This window comes from Pleurodeles waltl, chromosome 6 (genome assembly GCF_031143425.1).
Source record: "Pleurodeles waltl isolate 20211129_DDA chromosome 6, aPleWal1.hap1.20221129, whole genome shotgun sequence".
Taxonomy (NCBI): Eukaryota; Metazoa; Chordata; class Amphibia; order Caudata; family Salamandridae; genus Pleurodeles; species Pleurodeles waltl.
Genome location: NC_090445.1, coordinates 1,502,828,328 through 1,502,850,018, shown reverse-complemented (window position 1 = coordinate 1,502,850,018; position 21,691 = coordinate 1,502,828,328). Strand labels below are relative to the sequence as shown.

Below are 21,691 nucleotides of genomic sequence, written 5' to 3'. Positions count from 1 at the left end.
ACAAAACAATGTGAAAGGCTTTGTGTAATCAGGCATACCTAAAGCTGGAGCTCTGCACATGCATTCTTTCAATTCAATAAAAGCATCCATCTCATCTCCTTTCAGCTCAATTTCATCCAAGGCATCCTTCTGGGTCAGTTTCAGTAAAGGCTTTGCTAGAGTCGAGAAGTTGGGAATCCACTGGCGACAGTAGCTCACCATCCCCAAAAACTTCCTCACCTCTCTCCTTGTCTTTGGTGGACTCATTTGAAGTACACTTGTTATTCTTTCCTTCATTATTCTCCGTGACCCTTTCTCTATTTGGTGACCCAAGTATTTCACTTTCTTCTGACAGAACTGCAACTTTGAAGGAGACACCTTGTGTCCATTCCTTCCCAAATGGTTCAATAGGGCAATGGTGTCGGCTGTGCAGCCACTTTCTGTCTTAGATGCAATCAGTAAGTCATCAATGTACTGTACTAGGGTTGACTCGAATGGCAATTCTAACGCTTCCAAGTCTTTCTTTAGAATCTGATTGAAAATTGACGGAGACTCAGAAAACCCTTGAGGAATTCGACACCAACTGTAAACTCTGTCTAGGAATTTGAAACAAAAGAGAAATTGGCTGTCCTCATGAAGAGGCACCGAAAAGAATGCTTGTGACAAATCGATGACTGAGAACCACTCAGCATCGCAAGGGATTTGAAACATTATCACAGCTGGATTCGGTACTACAGGGCAGCATTTAACTATGATGTCATTTATTTTCCTCAAGTCCTGCACAATTCGGACCTTTCCACTCGGCTTTATTAGTCCCATAATTGGTGAATTACATGGACTGCTTAACACTTCTTTCAGTACTCCCTGTTTTACAAACTCGTCCATGAGTTGGGCGACTTTTATGAGGGTGTCTTGTGCCATGTGGTATTGTGGGGTCTGGGGAAAGGTTACATTGGGTTTTACGGTCACTTTCACTGGTTCCACTCCTTTCACCAATCCCTCCTGTCATATCCCACACTTCCTTTCCGACTGTTTCACGTAACTCAGCTGGGATATCCTCTTCAGTTATCATCGGGAAGAGATTAATCAGAGGGTATTCTTCATCAACAGTTTCCATCTCATCCCCTTCTACACTGTCCTCTTCTTCCCCATCACTGCTCATCTGAATTCTAATTCCATCGTCCGAACACGTAATCGAACATCCCAATTTGCACAATAGGTCTCTCCCTAACAGTGCTATCGGGCTTGAGTCACATACCACAAATTTGTGTGACCCTTGATAGTTACCAATTCTGACTGGTACTGGATCTGTGATTGGGTTCGTCAGGTGCCTGTTTGCTACTCCCACCACTTGAACTGTTCTCCCTGAGAGTGGCAAATTTGGTACTTCAATGCTCCTAACAGTTGAGCGTGTGGCTCCTGTGTCAACCAAGAATGAAACAGGATGACCCATGACTCTTCCCTCCACATACGGACCCTTTTGATCAACTTCCAAGGATGCTGCAAGCACACACTTTCCCTCCTCATCTGAACTTTCACTCTCCCATACATTGTTTATTCCATTCTCACTGTGTAATGGGAACTGTTGTACTGTGCCATTTGTATTCATCACCTGACCTGAGACCTGTGGAGGAACCATCGCTTGCTGCTGATTCATTGGTGCCAAAGGTATTTGCATTTGCTGATTAGGCACCATGGGAAACTGCTGTTGCATTGGCTGCATTTGCGTCATCTGCATACGGGGCATCTGCATCTGCTGCGGCTGCATGGGCTGTAATCCTTGCAGCTGATTTATGGTCTGAAAATTTGGGTTTGGACCTCTCATTTTCGGTCCCCTCATTGTCTGAAATGCATTGACATCATTGTTTTGCTGACCAACACCTGCACCTTCCTGCACCATCATTGGGCACTCGCGTTTCCAATGTCCGACGATTCCGCACACGTGACACAGCATCACCCTTTTCATTGCCTGCACACCATTCGGAGTCACAACAGTGTTCAAATCCGGACCATTACTCCCAAAGCCTCCTCTGCCTCTGCCTCTCACCTGTGGCTGAAACACCATACTTCCCTGCGGCTGCGGCTGCGGTATCTGCTGTTGGAACCCTTGCAACCCTTGCAAACCTGTCTGAGCTGCTTTAAGCTGCATCATCATCACTTTCTCTTTCAACCTTTTCTGTTTCACTTCAATTTCGTCGCTACTGTATTTCGCATAATTCAACACCTCATCAATCGGCTTTGACTGCCAACAAATCAAATGCGTCTTTATCATCTGACTTATCTCTGATCTCAGCCCTTCCACAAACCTAAACACAAAATGAAGCATGTCCTTCGCCTCTATTGTTTCCGTGCCACTGTAGTTCTTGAACGCCTTCAACAACCTCTCATAGTAACCATGAATCGATTCTTTAGCCTCTTGGGCAGTTCGATCGATCTTCTGCCAATCCACATTTTTCGCGGCAACCTTCGTCTTCAAATGCTCAATCACCTTATAGTACAAGCTCATTACCATGGGTGATGGTGCACCCGTATCCCTGTCTCTCTCTGGTTCACTTGTCGGCCAACCTACAGCCCTTTTGCATTCTTCCCACAAATCTGCCGGAACCACAATCTCAAAGAGGGTGTTCAGGTCTTCCCAAAGACATTTTGCAAGCTTCACAAACCTATCAGTCTGTTGATACCATTCAATCGGTTTCTCTCTCAGTTTGGGAAAATCATCCGTAAAAGACTGAATGTTGCTTCTGTGCCACGGTACATGTATTAATTTTCCCCCTGCTGTCTCCCTCATTGGTAACATAGTTATTGCATCACTACTCTGTGGTCTTTTCCCCTTATGCTCTTGGACACTATCTTTCTTCTTTTCCTTTTTCTTTGCCCATCTGCTTTCCCACTTGTCTAAGCACCTCCACACTTGTGCACTCTGCAGCAACTCTCTAAGGTGCGTTTTCATGCCTGCTGACCTCATGTGTTCAAAGTCTGTAGTCCCGAAATCCAATCTATAGCTCCTGCTCAAGTGTTTTGTCTTGTCTATCTCAACCCCGTTTTTGTCAGCTATTTCTTGCAACCTTTTATGTACCTTGTTCACTTCTCTCGTAATCCTGGGACATAGATACCTCAGCTCTTCTTCCGAGTAGGACTCTAACCTATTCAAACCCATAGTCCCTTCCACCAATTCTTCTGCTTCCATGTTCAACCTGACCCTATTCAGATAGTCTTCTTCCTTCCCACTGGCTGAGCTTTGTGTGGAATTCAGACTGTTGAACCACTGTGTCAGCTGTTGCGCATTCAACCCCATCAGTGTAGCGTTCACATCGACTGCCATTGATGGTTGCGGCAACTTCTCAGTGTTCGATGTTAGCGGTATCATCAGTGGGGGACTCGACCTCACCACTGTTGACTGAGCACACATGGGACTAAACTCCATCAAGGACCCAGATCCAGTTGGCTGAGCCACTATCGGAGTTGTCTCTGGGTTGTTTTCTATGCACCTCCTTTCCGTCCCATTCTGCACCATTGTTCCTTGACCGCTCATACCTGAGTTAGGCTGAACGTACAAAGGTACCGGTGGACCTACAGTAATGGGTAGGGATATCGCATCTGGGTTCTGTCCATTCCCCAAGTTCTGAAGCATGTTCATTCCCACACTATGGGTCATCATTGCCGGCATGCCCGTCTGACTCCCCGTCATCTGAGCATGTGCTGTTCCCCCCTGCATCTGCTTTTGAGGTATCAAAAACTGGGTTGATTCAGCTTGTGCCAATGTTGGGTTGCGACCATTCTGTACTCCCATTACGGTTGGATCTAGAACCATTCCCGTACTGTTGTCACTGCTGTAGTACCTTGGGATCTGCGACTGATAATTTTCTGCTGTTTTCAATATAGGCACATCTGGATATATTCTCCTAACCTGCGGTATCTGCGGGGTGAACAGTAAACTCGGGTCCTTAGATCCCGATGGCGTTTCTGAATCTGGAGTTTCATTATTCTGTACCGGTGCCGGAGGGGCAGAACTGGTACTTGGACCTTGTTCACTCGCTGCATAAGGTGGTGGACGGTCATTCAGCAATTGGATGATGAACTCCTCATCCTCTGACTCGTCCTCTCTATCTTTGGAACACCCCCTGTTTGTCTTACAGGTCGCTTTCTTGCATGTCGCCTCTTCCTCCTTAGCAATTGCTGGAAACAATTTTATCCCCTGCAATATATCTGACCTCCACACCTTCTGTGCATTGTCCCACCTAGCGTCCGCTAGTGTCTTTTCTACCTTTCTTATCCTGGTCTCGAACTTCTTTTGCTGTTGCTGTCTAGCCATTAGTTCCCAAATCGCTAGAGCCTCAAACTGTGCTGGCCTTGGAGGTACCTTCATGTCGTACATCGCGAATCTCAAATTCTCTAGGATCCTTATATTGAATGTCCCATGGATCGGGAACGCTACGCTCCCATGTTTCTCTGTCAGCTTGTGCCATTGCTTTAGCCAAAGGCACGGAGCTACCCCCTTTTCCTCCATTACAATGTAAGCTGGTGTACCTTCGGGTGGCGTCTCCTCTCCTACGCTCGCTTTAATGTAAGACTCTCCCTTCATCGCACTCTTTAATGCTTTAAAAAATTTCATTTTCTCATCTTTTATTTCACAAAGTTTGTAATCAATAAGTGACTTAAATTCCCGGAATACTCTTCGCTTGCCTTTCCCCTTCCAATCGAGCCCCACGGACTGCGTCCAATCCGTGCGCGACCCTTCTCTGCAACCAACCTATCCCAGCGCGGCTCCTAGTGACGTCACACTCACACACACTGCGGCTGACAAAGCCTCACGGCTTGTCCTCCTTCACCCAGCTCCTCTCGTAACAACTTCTAGCATGTATCGCGAGCAACCAAATAATAATAAAACAGATCTGTCGGTTTACTAAAGGAAGGGTAACACAATCGCTTCAGGACCTTAGGGATTTTTCACTAGCCTCGGCAGTTATTCCATCTTTCTCGGTCCCCACTTTCGCAAGCAAATCTGACCCACAGACTCTGCTCTCAACTTGTCAATGATCTATTCTAGTGCACTTAGAATTTGTCAAAGCCCGAAGTCGAAGTTTTCTTTCACTCCCTTAACACACGTACCGACTCGTTGACCACGCCCGGTCAACCTATTAAACCGCCCAGACCACAACATAAAACAAGTGTCTCATACACTTTTCAACATACTCCGGAGTCTCTTGACCTCGCAGGGCCCGTCTCAACAACAACAACCACGTGGACCTTTTTCTGCACAAAGCGCCACATACACGTGAAGTTCGACGACTTCCCTACTCTCACACTCGGAGTCGCACCTCCGCTATTTTCTATGAAGTTCGACGACTTCCCTACTCCTACACTCGGAGTCGCACCTCCGCTATTCTCTAAAATCCTCGCAACCTTTTCACACAATCTGCGGCAATAAGCTGTGCAAGCGCAAAATCCTAACTTCACTCAAACCGTCACTAGTACCGCCAACGCCGATCTCACACCTCCGTTCTCTCCATTCGCAAGCTCCGAGATCCCGGGAAAGTCGCGGGGGACTTAGCCCATCATCATTCTCTCAATCTGTTTTACCCAAGAAAAATCTAATTTCAACACCATATACCTCTCGAGCGGAGTCCCAAAAGTCTAAACCGTCCTCTGCTACCATCTACTGATAGAGCGTTCCAGCCTAATAAATTACCTGTATTTGGACGCTCTTGGGCCGATGAATCTTTTGACTAAGTGGGCTCTCTTCACCCGAGAGTAATCAATTTAATCAAATCAATAATCAATAACGAACATAGGCAATACCCTGATCAACATAACACTTCACAATTAATCCAGAAAACATTTCGGCGAAACCACGACCTTTCGGTCATGAATAACCACACCAGTTTATTCAAAGTTAATGCATTTATTTCCCTATATTAACAAAGCTAGCACAATGTAAATGTGTCTTAACACCAAGTGATATATGTAAATGAACATTAATAGCTGTCCATAACGACGGAAAAGATGCAATCTATGCAGCATTTGAATAACAATGCCTTCAATAATAGCAACGCAAACCACTAAAACTACAATCTGTAATGGGCTAATTGCATACATTTAGTCAGCATAACAAGGTCTCAAATTGCATCGTGCATCAAATGAATCCTCATCTAACCTCAAATTAGCATCTGCATGTGGGTCTTCATGCATAAACAATTTAGCAACATTAATTTGGAAAACTCCTAACTAGGGCTCTTATCAAAAATCAGCAGTTGGTTACCTAAAAAGAAAACACAATGCAATTGTACATTTTCCTTTCATATTTACCAAATTCGATCAGCATTCAAGGAAGTCTTCGTCTCACAGGTATCAGTTTCGATCAGCATGGGACGGGGCAAAGGGGCAGGGTGGACGGGGCAATTGCCTCACAGCGGCAAGATAAAACTACTACTTCATGCAAGGGGACGAATCAAAGTTAAAGTCTCTAGGGCGAGAATTACTTAAAGTTTCTTTCTCTCGATTAGAGAAAGCATCAAAGTCTCTTTCAAAATGGCGTCGCAGCAAGGTGGGCCATAATAGCTGCAATGTACTGCAAAATGGCGGGTATGGAGCGATGTCTCTCAATAATGGCTGTAATGGCTGGTATAATGGCTAATGGCAAATGGCTAATGGCTAATGGCTACTTTCTTCTTGTGCACCTGGTTTAAATAGACAACAGTTCAAATCCAGTAGGGTCTTCCATTGGAGGGTTCATAGGTTGGCTTCAAATTGTCCAATCAAAAACAACAGTTCTCAAGCTTCTACCTAGGCATACATTATCCTTGGAGTCGGGAACGTAAGTTGCAACATATTTTACCAATTAACTCACTTTCAGAGCTTCCATTGTCCGCACCTGCAGATTGACCTTGGAGCAAAGAAGAAGATGCCAGGCTGGCACGAAACCTTAAAGATAAGCATGTGAACCGATCTCACTGGAAAAGTACAGCTTCAAGCAAGAATACACGTTTATTAGCACATTGGAAAAATACGAGCATCTAAATCGTGAGACAAGGCAACTAGGCCAAAGCCTCCACTAAAGTTATGCTAAGCTAAAACATTTCAACCAAGCAAATCATAGCACACATTTACGGTTATGTCAGACTAGTACAATTCTAATACATCACGTTATATAAAGCACGCTTATAAATGTTGGCAAACTACTCTAAGGGCACATTTTGTCCCCGTACAATCTTTACTAGTTCGGCTAAGTCACACTTGATTATTGCAGCACTACGTTTATGCGCTAATAAATGTAAAACCTTCATTTCTGCGTCATCAGCCCTCTCATTCCAGGCACAATCAGCAGCAAGGTCCCCCTTGTCTGAAAAAATAATGCAACCTCATTCTGCTCTCTTTGAGTCTGATCAGACCAGATCAGATTGTAGACACCTATACACTGATTGTGGTAGCACACATACGAAGCAACACAGAACGTTTCCATCAAAGTGTGTCTTCAGTATGGCTGCTGCCATTAAATCTCGATACCACTCTGGTCCTTGCATCTGTCATTACCTTCTTCAGTCTTCACCTAGCAGTGAAATGCTGATCAGATGTCAATGATGCCATCTACTTTCACTGAAACATTTACTGCATTTGAATTTTCATTAGTAATCTTTTGACATCATGATCTTTCACTGTCACTAAAATCTTCAGAGCAGCTTAATCTTCTTAGGTGATGCTGACTTTGAATGCTGCAGTGAAGAAAAACCCCTGGTGCAGACTACTGGCACGCAAAGCTGCAGGATTCAAATGTATCTATGAGGCAGCACTTGAACAAATCACACAGGAATGGCGAAAAACTTTTCTTCAATATATTTTAGGGGCCAAGCCCTTTGTCCTTCACACCCTTTTCGATGTTTCAAATCACAGAGAGGTTACACAAACCCTCAAGGATACATCATGACAAAACAACAGAACTGGAGCAGTCAGTCGCATGTACCGCAAGCCTGCAGTGTCACTAGCTCTGACACAATTGTTTTATCTCTGCTCTTGGGGACTCGCTACACTGACCCACGTTCCCTAAGCATTCTCAAACTAGTCCATACATAACAACAAACATTATACCTCTTCCCTTATGCAAGATTTATTTGTCTGTCTACCTTCAAGTACGCCTTGAATTTACTCATAGTTGAGTTTGCATTAGAGGAGTGTGCAGATCTTTCTGGAGTGTATGTATATGTGTACCTGTTCAGTCTATTATCTGGCCTTTGCCCTAATTGCTACATGAAAATTTCAAAAATACAATGTCAATATAAGAGTTGGTAACTGCCTGTGCAAGCGCCAACGCATATTGTGTTAAGGTACATATAAGGTAGATTTTAGGCTTATGCATGAGGAAACAATCTGCTTTGGAAGTTAGTTGCACTTTGTAGGATTCCTCTTGCATGTGTATCTATAGTTGCATCCTGTACTTCTGCCTATATAAAACTTTCAAGTGTATTTAAAATTTGACAGCTCTACTGCGTTCCACCCCCCATTAGCAGAGGCATGTACTCCTCTACCCTGGTGGCCTACAGACCAACATATTTCGAGATGTACACCATCCTTCATTTTGAATGCACCAAGACAGCAATCTTGAGTTTAAAAAACACTCCTAAAAGATAGATCTGATAGAGACTTCTAGTTGCAGATTCCTTACCTTAGAATTTTCCCCCAGGCGTCAGATTGGATCCGGAGATTTTTCTTTGAGCAATACCCTTGTGCGTCGGTAGGTGGCGTCGGTCAACTCCGCAGGCGTCGTAGGTGTCGTGGTCACCGTGATGACATCGGAAGTAGTACATAGATGCCGCCCTCGCGCAGTGACGTCAGTTCTTTTCTTTCGGCGCCACGCGCTGATCTGAGAGAGAGCTACCCTCGGCTATTTTTTGGCTGAATTCGACCGTTTTGTCAAACCTTTTTGGTGCAACACTTGGTGCGTCGAGGATGTCCCCGAAGACCGGGTTCAAGCCATGCAAGGACTGCCACCGCATGATGTCGGTGACGGAGCCTCATCGTGTTTGCCTGTGGTGCCTCGAGCGCGACCATGACCCGAAGTTGTACTCCGAATGTCGGACAATGCATCCGAAGGCTTTGAGGGAGTGGTCCCTAGAGCTGGCCCGGCACTCCACTCCACGTACATCCCGATCTCGCTCGAGAGGAAGGTCTCGTGATTGGTCGCAGAGCCATCACCACTCGTCTTCTTCGAAGTCTTCGGGTGAAGGTAAGAAGAAGAAGAAGTCGAAGAAGTCCCATTGCTCTCCGACTTCACCCCATCGCTCGGCCGACACGACGTGAGACGAGCGTCCACGCACTAGGCCTCTGTCCTCGGAGCCTACGTCTGGGTCGACTCCGCACTTCCCAGAGCTTCCCAGAGCGACCCCCACCCAACTCAAAGAGTTCTACGAGGCCATGCGCCTCATCTTTGGGCGTGCCGACCCCCATACGGCACCTTCGGGCCCAAGGGGTTTGGCTCAGGGGCCTTCGGGTTCCGTGCCGGCGGCTTAGGCCCCGGCCACCGAGGTCGCCTCCGGATCCGTGTGCGGATCCGCACCGAACCCAGTTGCACAATCGAGACCTTCCCTGGCGCGGGGTCGTTTATCGACGCTCCCGACACCGGTAGTGCCCACTATCGACGTCGACCCGATTCTAATTCCTGACGACTCGGAGTCGGAGCGGCGTCTCTTGAAAAACAAGAAATAATTTCCATTGAACATTGGGATTTTTCTTCCCAGTGCATGTAGTTCATTAATCATATTTTCTCTATTTCCACACTACAAACCTTTCCGTTGTCGTGCCAAACAGGAAAAATGGATGACTTTTGAACATATGATCTCATTCCACCTTGTTAGGTCAGATGGTCTTGAGTCCATTGACTATGGGTCCACGTCATTTGTGCCATTGGTCAAATGTTTGGACCATCAGAGCCGGCAGAGACTTTGTCAGCAGAAACATGGCATTTCCCTGGGAAACATTTGTGGCAGAGTACCAAGTCCACAAAATTCACATCAAACACATTCACGAATACCTCTCTTAAGGCCAGATGTAGAAAGCATTTTTGAGGTTGCAAATGGCCAGATTCTGCAAATCTAGCCACTTGCAATTGCAAAAAATGCTTTTTATATGTACAAACACCAAATTGCGATTCAGTAGCTTGTTACCGAATCACAACTTGCATTTGCGACCCAATTCTGATTATGTATTTGGGAGGGCTGTGTTTAGGGCGTCCCTTCCAAATACCGAACAGCAGTGATATGTATTAATGGTTTTCAATGAAATTCTGCTTGCAAAACGGTAATACTTTATCACCAGTTCAAAATTGGTGGTAACACATTCACAAATGGGAAGGGATCCCTCTGGAAGAATATTAAAATATATTTTACCACGGACCACTGCCTACTCTTAAAATATGAAAAAAATGTTCCATTTTCTTTTTTGAAACGCATCGCATTTTCCTTCCAGGAAAATGGGCTGCATTAAAAAAAAGATTACTTTATTAAAAAGCAATCACAGACATGGTGGTCTGCTGACCCAAGCAGACCGTCATCCGTGTGATGGGGCGAATCCTAGTTGGTCGCAAATTCCTGTGGTAGGTCAATTTGCGACCCACTAGGAGTTGTTATTTTAAAATTAACAGTTTGTTACATTAGGAATAGTGGTTTCCTAATTGTGATTCGGAGATAATCACAATTAGGACATTGCCATTCTTAATGATAGAACATTTGGCCCTTAGACCTTAACAATGTGGGCTTAAATATACCAAACTAGGCTGCAAATGCAATTTCCTAAAAAAGAAGGACCACTTAAAATTGATTTCCTTCTTTGGTGAGTAAACATATCCTTCCAGCCTCAATGAAAGGCCAGACGATCTCTCTAGTGTAATGAAAAAATTAAGAAACCAAATATCTTATTTCATAAAATCGACTTTGCAGTCTCAAAATCATTTTTACACATTCGACCAAACACATTTAATTTTTAAGACTAATATCCGGTTTGCCCTGGTTAACTGCAGCTCTTTGATGAGACTGGGCCTGTTTCCTCACTCCACCATTAACAGGTGCCTTCAATAACCTGAGGCATAAATAATACACTTGCCTTATGTTCTGAACATTGCTCTCCCACAGTTCAACACACGGTTGCTGCTGTGATCTTTTTACCTCTAAACCAAATGTCTTGTCGACCAGAAACCTGTAGCAATCAGCTATCCTCCAGCCATGTTCTTAAAGGCATGCACGATAACGTCTGGTGCCTCGCGTCTGCCACCATGGCGTATTTTAAGTACGTCTCTGTGCAGCCATAACTAAGCTGCTGAGCAGATGTGAAAGTTTACTTACCCTTAAGTGTGCAGTAAAAGTGCCCTGAACAGCTTGATGGTACATCACCATGGCAGGAGCGCACACGAATTCTTCTGCTCATTTAATAGAAGTTCAGAAGCCTTTAAGGCAATCTCTTAACCTTTGGGTAGCAGTGTGCTTTGCCCCTTAAATGCTCGGAATTGCAAGGTATAATTCATTGTAAACCAGTGTCAATTCCTTTACACGCAAGTTCTTGCAGCAGTGTCACATTGTCTCAAGGAAAAAAATAAAATTGAAAATTTTACAATCTTCATGTGCAGTTAGCTTTACGCTTCATACAATATACACGTGTGTTTCTTTTCTCATTATGAAACCAGTGGTTGGTTAATTCTGCATAACATCTGCTGCGAAGATCCTTGGGACTTCCCTTCTATTTTTCCTCTAATCGTTTAATATGATTACTTCATGATAGTGAAATCATAATAGAACCACGATTGTTTATCCTGCACATCAGGAAGAGCCTTCATAGCCTTCAAAACGTGAGAACTTCCCAACTTGACGCTTAAAATTACGTTTCATTTTAGAGAACACGGAAAACTCAGATTGACTTAATTTAATTTCATTCCCTGGATGAGAATCTGTAATGATTTATGACTTTTAATAGGTGTGTTTATTAATTATTCTCAACAGTTCAGCTCTTTGCTGTTATGCATTGGCTAATAAAAGTTCAAGTGAACTTTATTGTTTTAGCTTACAGATGTAAACCATACAATACACAACAAAAACTTTTGTGTACATGGGTGTCATATTACATCCTAAATGTTTTATCTTTGATTATTTTCCATGCTCCCTGATGCCTCTCAACACACTTGGGGCATATTTGCGAGTCCCTTGCGCTGCCATTGCATCACTTTTTGTGACACAATGGTGCCGCAAACCTATAAATCGTATCTATGAGGAACCTCAAAGCCACTTTGAGAGTCTTTGCATGGCCTCATTGATATAGAATAAGGCCAGGCAGCACAAATCACTCCATGGGCATTGCAGTGGTGTTCCCAAGCTCCACCCATGGATTATGACGTATCCTCATATTTACAAGACCTTGTAAACCTAGCGATTGCGCCAAAACCTTGTGCCTCCCAAGGGGAGACACAACAAGGAGAAATATCTTTATTTGTTCTCATGTTTTCCTCTTTCTATGTGTGCTGCATTCTACCTTCCAGAGAAAGCCTCCCAGGATTGTTTTCGTGCAGGAAGATACCCCTTCCTGCACAAAAAAATTCCTCCCTACACCATAGATGCCCTTGCACCATGCTTGCATTGGTGCTAAGCTGCCAAAATGACACCATCACAGTGGGACAGGACAGGAATGTGCTGTATGCCATAGATAGAGCACATTCTTGCTCTGTGTAAAATCCCATAAATATGGACCCTGGTGCTCACATGTTCCTGAGGGCCCAGACTGAGGCCCTCATTACGACTTTGGTGGCTTTTCTCAAGACAGCCAAAGCCGTGGCTGGCAGGTGACCGCCAGTGCTGGCGGTCTTCAGACCGCCATATTACGAGTGCTGAGGGATTTCCGCCAGAAATCAGGTGGTAATTCATCAGTAGTCGTGCTGGCGGTCGGCGCTGAAGAGGCGGTCCCACCGCTGGCAATAGTACACCAAAAGGACGCTGCATGCTGTATTACAACCAGTAATACAGCATAGTGGTGTCCTGATGGCGGGGCACTGCGGCGGTGGAAGCACTGAGACCTGTCCCCTCCCGGACGACCTCCTCAATGGATGAGGTAAGTTGATCGTCCGATAGGGGAGGTGGTGTTGAGTGACTGCATGTGGTGTCTGTGTGTGTGTTTGAATGCGGGAGCAGGGGATGTGAAATGAGTGCATCTGTGAGTGCTTGTTTGAATGTATGAATGCGGGGCTGAGTGTGGGTGAGTGTATGTGTGAATGCGTGGGTGAATGAGGGTGCGTGAATGCGTTGTGGAGGGGGAGTGTATGTGTGCATGCAGCAGTGTATGTGTGAGTGTGAATGGGGCTGTATGTCGAGTTTGCGTGGGTGCGTGGAGGTGTGTTTTTGTGTGTGTAGGTGTGTTTGGGTGCATGCGTGGAGGTATGTTAATGTGTGTGCAAGTATGTGTTGGCAACAGGAATGCTTATTCCTGTCATCAGGATGCAAGATCACCAGCATTTTGCTGGCAGTGCGACTGCCAGGAAAATGTTGGCAGTCTCCCGCCTTGTAATACCGCTGGTGGTATTGCGGGGTCTATCGTGCTGGAGGTGCGTGCTCACCTCCAGCATGGCGGACCACGGAAAAGCAGCGGGCGGGCGGGGATTCTGCGGGTTGGCTTTGGCTAAACAGCCTACCTCATAATATTGCGGTCTTTACCACCGGCCCGTTGGTGGTTAGACCGCCACCACGGCCCTGACGGTCTTCGGACTGCCAGGGTCATAATGAGGGCATGAATGTGTAATCGGCCCTCACATTCATATAGGTACACTCATCTGTGCATGCACCCATATATACATACGCATATACTCATACACGCATATACAACATATGTACAGGGGCACTTAAACATGTAAATACATTTAATGCAAAATAGATGCTTAGAAGCACAAAGACACAGACAATCTCACTCCTACTGTCTGCTCCTGCCCACACGCACAGATGCTTAAAAAGGCTTGCATAACCTTATAGCTAGACATACACATATTCATAGAACCATATGTATCACTGAGATAGCATAGCTCAGTGACTTAATTGGCTGCAGACAAGGTTTGTTTTTAAGCGTTCCAGGCAGAGCTCACTTGCCCTTTTTTGAAATTGCCGAAGAGGGAACCATGACAGTGAGTTTTTAATACAACTTATAAAGAATACTTCAAGGCTACAAATATATTGGCAGCATTAAGTGCAATGTGAATGCTGCTATTCTGTTACTAACCACAAGCGTCTATAAATACTATCACGTGTCCCCAATCCATAAAGAAATCGCAGCATGACCTTTCAAGATAGCATCATCTTTAAGATTGTGTTACATATAATAAAGTGATGGCTAACACCTCACTCTACTTGGCTAGAAAATGCATCAGATCCTGACACCAACGCAATGCAAGAAGAGGTCTACTGTTATGCACTAAAGCTATGGAACATTGTCCTTCTGCAGATCAGGGTTTCACTTGTGAGAGGAAGCTAAAAAAATCTCTTCAAGGACGAGCATATTTACGATATATAGGAATCTCAGCTGACACCAGACCCTGGACTCTGTACAAAGAGAAACCTGAGCCATCATGCCAACATTGTTAATAGTTTTGACACACACAAATACACACACACACACACATATTTGTTCACATTATTTGCTTCATATTTTCTTAATTTCGATTAACAATCCAACATGGTTGTTGAAATGTTGTTAATGAAATATTGTATTGGTCCAATATAGCACCTTGTCCCTTGACATTGCACTGTTATTAGCATATCTTGCACCAGTGGTCGCTAGTATAACAGCCACTCAACACATGGAGCCTGATGTGGAGTCTGGCGGATGTGCTATAGCATCACAGCTAATCCTCTATAACCTGTGTCGCTTGTAATGAGGTGGACGGGATATCTGACATGTTCACTTGCTTACAATTTTCTGAATTGGAGAGAGGCTCTGTGCTCCGCCTAATGAATAGTTATAATGTAATGATGAACTTTGAATAAAAAACATCTTTTTGAATTAGGTACACATCTTTCATTGAGCTCCTCGATGGTATTAGAAGGGGTCCATTCCCAACCTACAGCAAGTATTGGCTCCTCTAACCTTCCTTGAAATAGCTTGACTCTAAAATGTGTACACAGCCATTATCTGTGTTCTTCATCAATTTCTGCACATCAATAATCTGTTAAACTCCTGAGATTTCACTTCAATACTAACTTCAGTATTTCCAACAATACCCATCTATGACTTGGTAACAAATTGTGTGATTTCAGTTTTACCTACTTTGAATGTTTAGCATTATTTAAGAATTTGCTTCAGTTTCTTCCTTGTTTATTTTCTTGGTTTACCATTACTGATTGGGTGATCTTGTGTTGATGTTGAAATCCTTGATTTGGCATGATCTGTTAGTGGGCTATAGAAGTGTGGCGGGCTGTAGAAGTGAGAGGAACATACAGTGCGAGTTCATTTATGAAAGCAAGAGTGCACAGAACACTTTATGTAGGTGGTCTTCCATCCTCCTTACTTTCCATCTTCTGTCTCATCGTCCTCTTCCTTTTACACCACTGTCCCCCAAGTAGCATTTTTCCTTGGCTAGTGCTTATCCTCTTATCTCTGGTGTATTCTTTCTTCCTTCCCTCTCTTTGTGTTACCCTTTCTTCCTCCTTTGTTTCTTTCTATCCTTTCTTCGGTTTTCACCTAACTCTCTCCTTCATTTCCTCCCTTGTTACCTTCCTTCCCCTTTTCTGGTACCTTCCATTGCTCCCTTCATTCCGTCCCCCCTCCCTCGTTCTCATGTGCTTCCTCTGACTTGCCATCTTTCTATTGTTCTGTCAGCGCATCATTTTATCTTTCCTTCCTTCCCAACATCTCCGCCCTCGTATCTGTCCTTCCATTGCTCACAACGTAATTTCCCTTATACACCTTTACTGCTCTTGTTCCCCCATTTTGAGAAATAGAATGACCAATATTCTGAACTGATGAGCACGTTCACATTCTCAGTTAGGGATGAATGCATCTTTCTAGCAGTTATTACTATTCATACTTTTCCCACTAGACTACTGTGGTAACAAGTAACTCAGTGTACAGCGGACTTACACATAGATCATGTACCTACAACAAAACAAATTTAATTTAATGTCAAAGTCATTGATCCGACATATTGGGCTGCAGAACTCATGTAGTATGCATGCGATGGGAATTTGTACATTGGGAGGATGAGTAAGCGCTGGTGGCAAAGAACAAGTAATTTCGCTGGTCTGTTTATTAAACAGCAGATGAACCAATGGCAATCATTAAGCAGTTGAACACCTGAACATGGGACAGAGGTGGTAAAATAAAGTATGTCCTAGTTCATAAAGGCTGCGCCTTTATAATAACCAAGGAATTATTGCACACATAACTGTTGGTCATCCGAGCGGTACATTATGATTGATCCATGCTCTATATGTTATTTACTAATGAAATTAAACACAATCAGTGACTGATCAAAGTAGTTATGAAGGCAATACATTTAGAGAAATTCTGATAGTATGTGACATATCCTATGTAATAGAAACCTATTTTGTTAGCTGTTTGTCGGAAAATATACAATCCTTTCTCTATTAACAACAGTTTTCAGAAAAGGTAAAAATCGGGAAAACTAAAATATGGAGGTGCAAGATTTAATGTAGAATAATTCCAGCCAAACTTCCGTAATTTGCACAAAAAAGAAAGCAGGTAAAATTAATTCTCCCTCAGACCAGATTACATGATTTTTGATGATATTCAACAATGAACACAATTTCCCAACTATAACCAGAGTCCGAAACCACCCCTACATATACTCCACCCCACACCATTTACAGATGCCTGTACATGATTTTGCAATGTGAGTAAGTAAACGAAGAAGATACATTTCTTCATATAGGTGTTTTGGTAAGTTGCTTGATTTTAGTTTTTCTGTTTTAGTTCTGTATTATTTTGGGGCAACTGAAATCACACTAGTGGCACGCAAATGTAATAACTTCTCAGTGGTTGCTTAACAATTTAGTTTGTAGATGCTTGAGTAGTCCAATGGTTGTTGATATGAATGCATAGATCGTGTAACCCCTTTGTTTGCTTTCAAGGCATCAACTAACTCTTTGAACTCATCGACGATGACTTTAGAGTATAAACTTTTGATAGTGTATACTATAAAGTCGAATCCAAGACTTCTTTCGAGATGACTTTTAGTTTTGGATAATGATTGTATTCTGTGGCAGCATGTATACAAGTAATTCCCACATTATGTGTTATCAGTGAGCCTGGAGGATGTTTGTCTATTTATAAGCAGCACAAAGAAGAGCATGTTCATTATTTACTTCTTGAATTTCGTTCTTCTATATTTTATCTTTTAGTTATTCCATTTTTCTTTTATTTTTTCCTTCTTTATCTGACTTTTGTTGAATTTTTATTTTTCACTTATTTGGTCTTTCTGTCCTCCTATTTACTTCACTCTAGTGTACTTTTTCTTTCTGTTTCTTTTAAATAGATAACATCCTCCTTATTAGCAGTGACAATTTTCGTTTGAGATCGTTGACCACATCTGCTATTCTAAAATCCCTTGCCAGATCAGCCTGTTAAGGTGTTGTTGAGTTTCACAATGTTACTGGTAACAAACTGCAGTTTGGTGGGATGTTGAGAATTCGGATTGGTCTTTGATCTCTAGGAGGATGGGTAGTGATTAATTTAGATTGTCTGGTCATCCTCCGTAGATAATATGCATGGTGAAAAACTTGGATAATGCACTTGCCCCATTATCTTAAAAGCTTAAGGTATTGCCCTCAAAGAGTGTAATATGAACGTCTAGTTAAGAGGCACCGAAAATTAAGGTTCCTAAATACGATGGAACTGAACTTTTGGCAAATTATTTTCCTTTTTCTTCTACCCCGTCTTCTTTTCTATTTCTATACTATACATCTGATGACCTCATGCACCTTTTTATATGGGGCTCTGATAGAAGAGTTAGGAAAATAATATATTTATCTATTTTTTGCAAAAACATAACCATTATTATTCAACAAGAGTGCATTGTCCATGTTAAATCTTTTGCCTGCTCCCGGGAACATTGACTCAAGTGTCAAATCTTAAATTCCTTAACAAATGCGCTTCTTTGTTCGCAGGCTTCCACTAACAGGAAGCAAGTGGAAAATATAGCCAAGAAGAAACTGGACTCTCTACTGAAGGAATCCAAGATCCGAGACTGTGAAGATCCTAACAACTTTACAGTGTCCACTTTGCCAGCGCCTGCGAAAATGCATCGCAAACCGGAATTTAAAAAGGTGTGTTCTGGACTTTCTCACTTCGTGTGTTTTTTGCCATTGTGTTCTCCTGCCTGACTTTGATTTTTAAAATGTCTTATCCTTTGTACAATTGCAGAAAACTAAAAATGTAGTTTTAAGTGACACAAAGTCATCTTGTATAATTTTGATTTGCACATCCAGAGGCCTTGCACTTTGTAAGGATTTCAATTCGTCCATTGTATCTACAACCTTTAGAGCAAAGATTTCGCTTGGTTCGAGTTCTGGCTCATTTATCAAATTCCATTCATCCCTGAGCAATATACAGTTCAATGCGCAAAACCTTGTGACTTGATCTGCATATCCATTTCCCAGAGAAACATAGTCTTGTCCCTTCGAGTGTGCACTGCATTTTACCACTGCTACTTCCCCTGGCAATTGAATGGCATGTAACAATTCTCTTAATCTTTCACCATTTTTCACTGGTGATCCTGAAGAGGTCATGAAGCCTCTCTGTGACCACAACTGTCCAAAGTCATGCACTATTCCAAATCCGTACTGACTGTCAGTGTAGATGGTGACTTTCATCAATGCAGAGAGTTGGCAAGCTCTAGTAAGGGCTACCAATTCCGCTACTTGTGCAGAGTAAACTCCTTGAAGCCAAGATGCTTCCAGAACACCTGTTACCGTGCATACAGCATATCCTGCTTTTAATATTCCCAGGGCATCTCTCAAACATGAACCATCAACAAAAATGACTTGATCATTTTCTTCCAATCGGGTATCTTTGATATCAGGTCTTGGTTTGGTGCAAAATTCAGTCACCTGAAGACAGTCGGGCTCGATGTCTTCAGCGTTTTCAATTTCGGCATTTTCACTGGGAAACAAGGTTGCTGGATTCAACGTAGTGCACCGTTTCAGCTGCACGTTAGGTGATCCCAGAATTATTGTTTCATACCTTGTGAGTCTAGCACCAGTCATGTGCTGTGTTCGGGAACGTGTCAAAAGTATCTCGACTGAGTGAGGGACCATGACTGTTAAAGGGTGTCCCATCACTATTCCTTCACTCTGAGTGATGCTGATACCAACTGCGGCTACGGCACGCAAGCACCCTGGCAGTGCTGCTGCGACCGGATCCAAAGTAGCTGAAAAATATGCTACTGGTCTGTTTACGCCGCCATGGGCTTGGGTCAAGACAGACAAGGAACACGCATCACGTTCATGACAAAACAATGTGAAAGGCTTTGTGTAATCAGGCAAACTTTTCTTTCATCTAGACCACCTTTCTTTAGCTATGCACGATAAATCTTTAACATCGTTAGTGATAGCTGATCAGGATGAACTTTTCCAGCAAGATTATTGGAACAAAGAAAATATTAGGGCTTGCCTTTAAAGTGTCTTAAATTTCTTAGTATTCCTAGTTTTCACCCTGCAAAGTGTACCACAGAGAATGAAAGCAAGGGCTAGATTCGCTAAGGGTTCCGTGGTCACTTGTGTGGTGCTTCACAAATTTGCTTTGACCTCCTGGGCATTTTATTAAACAATTAAATCTGTGTGACACTCTCAGGAGTTTTTTCATCTATTTTGCTAAACCTTTTGCTACTTTGAGAAAACATTTTACGGTTGAACCACTCCTGCAAAACTGGTTTCCTAGGGAAGATTTGCTGGAGGCATAGTTTGACAAAATTCAGAATTTTACAATCCATTAGGTGGAAAGTTATGAATTTTGCCCATTTTGTTGGCAAAGCACTCCTTTAGAACATCACTGATTAATTCTATTGCAGTCAAACTGCAAAGATCTAGGAAAAAGCTAGTTTATTTTTTGTAAATCTTCCAAAACGGTTACAGATTTTCCTTTTCATTCAACTAAGGAACAGGGTATATGATGCAAAATATTTTTCTGACGAATTTGAAAATAAAGCAAATCGGTTTGTAAAATATATGCTCTATTTTTGACAAGTAATGATACTAAAGGAAACAACACCAGATCTCTGATTTCTTAATCAGAACCTAGCAAATCCACTCCCTTAGATTTGTAGTGCTCTCAATTGGTAAATTTGTCATACTGCATTGAAAATGTGTTGATTATTGACAGTGCTTAATTTGTAAATAAAAAGGTGACGGTGCCCAAAGTCCTCCCCTTAAACACACAGCTCCTGCAATTAAATGTGTGGACATGGAATACTGAAGCGCGTAATCCTGAAGCCTTCTCGGGCCTCTTCAATCCATATAAAGCCACTCCCTGCCCCTTCTGCTCACTCTTACAGCTTTCTACTTTCTCCCTTTGTGACGCTTTTTCGTTTTTCCTTTCACCCGTCTTTCCCATATGTGTCTTTTGCTCGCAGCAAAAGCTTGAGGCCTAAGAATATGCCCCGGCCCTCAAAAATAAGTGCTGGTGCTCAGCACCGGGAAACAACAAGCACAAATTAAGCACTGATTACTGATCTCCTTTTTACCGTTTTCTCCTTGACAAAGTAAGGCCAGCTTTTGCTTTTCTGACATTTAAGTGTCTCTTTTGATGTCTAGAATTATTTTTCTTGAATTCCCATGCCCTTAGAATAGAATAGCACATTTATATTTATATTGTGCACCCTAATAGAGGCGTTAACTCTAAGTTTTTTTCTGAATAATAGAGCATTCAAGCATGGAGAAGAAAATGAACTATAATCAGTAAGTCTTAACTTTCAGTTTGTAAAGAGTCAAAGAGGTAGTCCCTCGCTAACCAGAGGGAGCCTTGTACCACAGCTTGGCTCCAAGACACTAATGTCCTCATAACGAGAGGTCCCGTAAATGGTATGGTATTTATCGCACATGACAAAATGCATCTTCGCTGGGCAGAAATGTATTGCATGTGATCAATACAAATTGATAACAAGTGTTTTTAGATAGGCCCCATTCGAGCAGCTCTTTAAATGCTGTGATGCTTATCCCACCTGATAAAGCCTTTGGGGAATAACATGCACATTTTGGTGCTTACCACTTTTTCAGCTAAAGGTCCGCCATTTCCCCCCAATAAGTATTGGCATGTTAAGCCTGCCGATATTTATTATAAAACCCATAGTTGCGATATGTGCATTAACAGGAGTTACCGCACGTATTTCGATTACCAGCTCGTTATAGTGAGGGCCAAAGTGTCTTCTCCTCATAGACCAGTTTTTGAAAATCTAAACATTTTTCCTGCTTCTTATAGACCTTGACATTTGATAGGTCCTGAGGATTGCTTGTAGATAATTTAGGCGAAGTCTTTCTTATATCTAAAGATAAAGTACAAATGTTTTTCATAGTAATCCCACTTCCACTGGAAGTCATTCAAATTAGTATATAGCCTGTAAATGATAATCTTGCTTTTGGAGGCCAAAAATTAATGTGATGGCTATTTTCTCCTGTCACTGAAGGTGAAGAATTCTAATTTTCTAGATACCAAAATAGACAGCAGTACCCCTGACCTGTTTTGGCCAGAT

The 21,691-nt window shown here is 42.8% G+C and overlaps 1 protein-coding gene across 1 annotated transcript in view; it reads left to right on the top strand.

Moving 5' to 3' along the window:
* PLCH2 (phospholipase C eta 2) overlaps positions 1–21,691 on the top strand; it is a 1,343,524-nt gene that overhangs the window by 1,163,755 nt on the left and 158,078 nt on the right. Inside the window, exon 12 of the mRNA XM_069240985.1 lies at positions 18,114–18,272. Coding sequence (XP_069097086.1) covers positions 18,114–18,272 — 159 coding nt within the window. The remainder of the gene's footprint in view (positions 1–18,113; positions 18,273–21,691) is intronic.